Source organism: Meriones unguiculatus, chromosome 1 (assembly GCF_030254825.1).
Source record: "Meriones unguiculatus strain TT.TT164.6M chromosome 1, Bangor_MerUng_6.1, whole genome shotgun sequence".
Classification (NCBI taxonomy): Eukaryota; Metazoa; Chordata; class Mammalia; order Rodentia; family Muridae; genus Meriones; species Meriones unguiculatus.
Window position 1 is genome coordinate 30,084,718 of NC_083349.1, and position 5,967 is coordinate 30,090,684.

The following is a 5,967-nucleotide window of genomic DNA, read 5'->3' on the forward strand; positions in this document are numbered from 1 at the left end:
CAGTGAGTATCAGGTTAACCTGGGGAATAGGATAAAATCCTGTCAGAAAATAAAACCAAAGGTGGAGGGAACAAATGCTAAAGACTTAAGAGACTTTGAAATCATATTTTGCATTTGTTTATTTTCTCTAACCTCACAGCTTTCAGCAGGATTTAGCTACAGCCTCAGTGGTTAAGACATGATTTCAAACACTGAAAAAATAAAGGAAAACACTGAAAAAATAAAGGAGATGAGACCTATCAACTTGACAGGTTTTTTTTTTTTTTTTAAATGTGTTTCAATATATCAGAATAAGGGAAAGGAGAAGGAGGCATAGAAAACAGTTTATTAATGCTAGGAGCATCCAAGGCGGTAACAGGCACAAGTTACTTCTCTGCTCCATCAGAAGGTCCAAGTCTTTTCCTGAGTCTCTTCATGGCTGACTTCATCTCCTGGTTCCTCAGAGTGTAGATCAAGGGGTTGAGCAGAGGGGAGATGACTGTGAAGGTGACACCGATGGCTTTATCTGTGGGGAGGGCAGTGAAGGGCCGGGCATAGACATAGATGCAGGGCACAAAGTGCAGGGTGATTACAGTGATGTGGGAGGTGCAGGTGGAGATGGCTTTCCTCCTGCCCTCTCCTGAATGAGACCTAAGCAATAATAATATGACCATGTAGGACACCAGGAGCAAGAAAAACCACAGTGTGGTCAGCATCCCATTATTGGAAATCATCAGCAGCTCAAATATGAAGATGTCTGTACAGGCCAGTTTGATGACCTGGGGGACATCACAGTAGAAAGTGTCAAGAACATTGGGTCCACAGAATGGAAGCGTCAGCAATAGAGAGATCTGCGTGATGGAGTGGATGAAGCCTCCCACCCAGGAGGCCACTATTAACCCAACACAACGGCCTCTGCTCATGATGGTCACATAATGCAGGGGCTTAGAGATGGCCACGTATCGGTCTAGAGCCATCACTGACAGAGAAAACACATCCACTCCCCCGATAAGGTGGAAGAAGAACATCTGAGTGAGACAGCCATTGAAGGAGATGGCCTTTCTGTGTGAGAGAAGGTCCACCAGCACCTTGGGGGCAGTGATGGAGGAAAAGCAGATGTCAGCAACAGACAAATTCCTGAGCAGGAAGTACATGGGGGTGTGAAGGCGAGACTCACAGGTCACGGTGACCATGATGAGAAGGTTCCCCAGCAGAGTTGTCACATACACCAGGAGAAGGAAAAGGAACAGCAGCACACTAACTTCTTGACTCTGGGTCAGGCCAAGGAAAATAAGCTCTTTGACCCTGGTGTAGTTTTCCATCTCCATTAAGTCACTCTCTTTCTTTGCTTTTTTGTTTGAAGGATCTTGTTTTTTATCTTGTCTTCCTTAGCTTCTAGGGTACAATTCAGAAACTCTTTCTTATGGCAATAGTACCTGAAATTGATCAAGTTGTCCACTTTCTAAATATTGCAGTTAATTAGATAACCAAATTCAATTACCATACAGAAAATCATTCAAAAAAAATTTTTTCCCTAGAGAGCAACACTGGAAAACAAAATACATTAAGTAGTGACATTTAGGTAAAATGTTTAAAACAGAAAAAAAGTTTACCATGGTTTATTTTGATGCTTTTGGTATCAAACTTTCAATGGTCTCAGTAAACCATTTTTTTCCCTCAGTTTGTTTTGATTTAATGACATCTTTTTAAATTCTTTTGTCAGTTATGCTACTTGAGGGTCAAAGACTCTGGCTTTCCTAAGAGTACAAAGGGGAAGGACCATTTTCAAGTTAACTGTCCCTCATTTGTTACTGTTAGTATCACTTGCATTCTACATTGTCCAGGGAGGCTCTTGAACATGAGTAGGTGGAGATTCTGGACTTCTTCTGAAAGGTGATTTGTTCTTCACTAGAGGCAGAGTTCATGTGCTTAGTGAAAGAGGCAGTGCCTCTGTGGTGAGGCAGATACTGGGGCAGTAATTTCACACCCTCATTATTCTGTCATCAACCAAAGGAATGATGGGACTCCGATGTGAACTGTGAGCTGTCAACAGTATCAGTTTGATCAAGCAGGGAAGAGGAGGAATCTCTCTCTCTCTTTCTCTCTCTCTCTCTCTGTGTGTAGGGGGTACTGGGGGAAGACTCATGTAAAATGCCATAGGCCTGAAAAAGGATGAAGTTTCCTGGTCTGAATACAGGTTCCCAATGTTAGCCTTTGTCAAAACATAGGCGTCAACTCTCCTCTCCTCTCCTCCCCTTTATTCCTGCTTTCCCTCTCCAGTCTATATAGCCACCAGATCCATTTACAGGTTTTGGGAAAAAGCAGTTGGAGAGTCCTGGTGGCCTCAAGGGTCTATTCATCTCATGCCTAAAGTGTCTTGTGAATGTTTCTTCCATGCATTCTTGTGAAGAAGCAGTTTTTACTTGGATGAGGAGGAAATGAAAAGTGGAACTCTACCTCTACAAAATCACAGGAGTTGTTTATTGGGAACATGAGCTTTAAACGTAGTTATCTTTAGCTCCAAAGCCATTCTATTTATTGCAGTCACCACTCTTTAAGCATTCAGTAAGTCAGAGTCATTTCTTCATCTCAATTTTAGTGTAAAGATACCAGAAAAATACTTCCAGACTGGCTGTTTATTTTCAAAGCCATGAACCTACCAGATAAACGTGGGTGCATCATAGGCCACTCCACTTTCTCACACATACGCAGCACCCCAGGACTGTGCATCTAAAACTGATGTCCAAAAATAGAGCCAGACTCTCCCAAATTAGATCTGATTGTATTCATGACGCTAAGTTTATTACAAATTTCAAAAGTATACATTTAATCAATGGACACTTTCTCCCGCAGTTGTGGTCCTCACAGTACAGTTGGGACTGGGCTCATGTCAGCTACACTGCACACAAGCGCAGCGAAGGTCTTGTTCACGCTGATGGAAATACACATATTTAGTGCCTCAACAGCTGTGGGGACCAAGCAATGGTGCCCCAGTGTCATGGAAGCACCACAGAGCTCTATTTAGGGCAGTTATAGGAAGCTTTAAATTTCAACAGTGGAGACAAATATTTGTCACTGTCTGGATGAATTCCAGCCACAGAGGTAGAGAAATAACACCACGCAGTGGTGAAATGTCACAGCCACACAGAGAGCACAGAGAACTGCAGTGCAGTGGGCTGGTGGGAGGGTGTGTGGATGAAAGAAAGCTCTTATTAGTAATGTTATTTCTTGCCTCATGACATCATCAATCAATGTTTTATTGTTGAATTCCATGCTTCCTAGGTATTGTTAATGATTGATCTAATCATCCTACCTACTGGCTATGCATTTTGGGAAAGAAACATTGTATAAGCAGAAGGAGATAAACAGAGTGGAGATACATTGTTCTCTTTTTCCCCCTCCAGCTCAATACATGTATTTTTACATTTCTTATTTGAGGGACATTTGAAAAACAATCTGAAGAATTGCATCTACCAGAAAACTTTTTCCATTAATTTTAACATGTCACAGCCACACACTAAGCAACTGAAAAGCTCTCAAGTGCCTGATGGCTTGTCTCAGACCCAGGCCACCCTCTGAATTTTTCTTAACACAATGTCCCCTTCCATTACTCGACACCTACCTTGCTGTTTGTCAGTGAGATGATTGTCTTTGGCCTGAAATAGTTAATATCCCTAGAAAATATTCAAAGTTAAATTAGCTAAACACGATCAATGAGACAACATCTCGATTTCAATAGTCACACAACCCTAGCTAGCAGCTGAATATCTTTACCTATTTCCTTTATCTTAAAAGTTCAGATAAAATGATCCGATGCTCGTCCACTGTACCGCAACCATTGACATTAGTTCCCGAGAGACGCGCTTCTGGAGGTAAGGCCCTTTGCGTGATTGAATGTCTTAGTGTCCTTGCTCCATTTGCCTTGGTAGCAAACTCAAGCAGTCACATCTTTAAGGTTCTTCTACTGTGTCCCTGTCTTATATTCAAATCCCTCAGCCTCAGGCTTAATGTAAGCCCGGCAAAGGGAATACCACTGGATGAGATAGTAGAAGGAACTGACTGACTGTAGCTTTGATCATTCAGTTTCAGTGGGAGTCATTAAAATATTATCAAAACATGCGCGTACACATTCACACGTATTGACATATGTTGGCTGGTGTCCAAATGCTTTAGAGGTAATACAAAAAATCTGTTTGATTTGTATCTTTAACCTTTTGCACTGTGCTCCTGTGTCATGTCCTGGTCCCTTAGTCTCAGGCTTATTATGAAAATTAAAAAGAGCTGGGCAAGCAAGTGGAAATCAACTGGCTAGTTTCACTTCTGGTGGTGAAGTTTCAGTGGGGATTATTAAATTGTTGTCAACGGATACACCCATGTGTAAACAGAGATCATTATGGGAAAAAAACACAATATTTTTTATTCAGGATATCAAGACAGAAATCGAATAACCTTAATTCTAAAGCTTAAGCAGCTCTTTTCTAAAACATGCCAATCCCCGTGTCTAATATGTTTCCTTTATGTCTTTAAAAATTATATAAAAAATACAAAAATCATACATTATAATGCCCATATTTCTGTTTTAAAATAATATTTATTTTATGTGCATTGTTATTTTGCCTGCCTGTATGTCTGAGTGAGGGTGCTAGACATCCTGGAATTGGAGTTACAGATGAGTTACATGAGCTACCACATGGATGCTGGGACTTGAAACTGGGTCAATTCTAGTGTAATTAACCAGTGAGCAATCTCTCTAACCCCTAAATTTCCATACTTCTTACATGGATAAAGTAAAAAAGTTAGAAAACCAAAACTGGACCTCAAGCAGTTTCACATAATTTAGCTTCCTCATCAATATGGCTTGTGAGCCTGGATATCCACCTCTTCTGAATGCCATTGAGGATACTCAGAAAGGCACATCTGTCAACTCATTTGCACACTCATGCTACATAAAACCATCCATTAGAGAGCGCTAGATAGTGCTAAGCTTGTAAGTAGAAACACGGAGAGGCATTGGTGCAACCGTTCACATAATAGCACTTGCTTTGTGTTAAAGCCCTGCTCCACAGAACCGGATGGTAGGGTGCTGTGCCCTGGAACACAGCTGAAATGTGAGTCTTTGGTTGTTGCTTTTTCAAAGGCTGTGAAGTCTGCTTCCTCACCATGATCCAGGGGCGAGTGACTCCTCAGTCTTACTTTTCCTGTCTCTGTCATCATGTGGCAACTTAAATGAAAAGCAGCAGATACAAGGAGAAGAAAAGGACCAATAGGTGGCAGAGATAACTGACTTGCCCCAAAGTGTATTTTAGTTAATGACTATTTTAACACAGTGTGGAGGATGTCTGTTTACTTGTCTTAATGTGTCAAAATACCTGATAAAAGCAATTTAAAAGAAGGATTTGTTCTGGCTTAGGCTTGCAGGGTACAGTCTCTGGGGGAAGCCATGGTAGCCAGGAGCCTGCATCAACAGTAAAATCTGGGGCTGAAGAGGTGGCTCATCAGAGAAGAGCACTGCCTGTTCTTCCAGCATCTGGCTTTGATTCTCAGAACCCACATGGAGGCTCAGAATCATCTGAAACTTCAGTCCCTGAAGATCAATGCTCTCTTCTGACCTCTGTGAGCCCTGCACAGGCAGAGGGTGCACAGAATACATGTATGTAAATGCTTCTGTACATTAAATAAATAAGTAGACAAACAAACAAATAAGTAGAATTTCTGGCGCTAGAGAGATGGCTTAAAAGCACGTACTACTCTTCCAGGGGACCTGAGTTCAATTCTTAGCATCCATGTTAAGTGGCTCAAAATCACCTGTAACTCCAGGTGCATGAAGATCTTACTCCTCTGATTTCCTCAGGCACATGTAGTCATGTACACATGCACAAATATACATAATTCAAAGTAATAAAAATGTTTTAAAAATGTTCTTTTTAGAGTATAATGTGTTTTTACCTCGGGTGAATAAAGACCAATTTTTTCATGGGCATTTTTTTC

General features: G+C 41.3%; 1 protein-coding gene across 1 annotated transcript; it reads right to left on the reverse strand.

The window, feature by feature from the left end:
• Positions 1–365: 365 nt before the first annotated feature.
• On the reverse strand, positions 366–1,307 carry LOC110540498 (olfactory receptor 4D10). The gene has a single exon (XM_060363334.1). It carries the CDS (start codon positions 1,305–1,307, stop codon positions 366–368), a length of 942 nt encoding a protein of 313 aa, XP_060219317.1.
• Between the last annotated feature and the right edge of the window lie 4,660 nt (positions 1,308–5,967).

What these genes read in the sequence shown, in the direction of transcription:
- LOC110540498 (XM_060363334.1), bottom strand. Translation starts at nt 1,307, where the DNA reads ATGGAGATGGAAAACTACACCAGGGTCAAAGAGCTTATTTTCCTTGGC.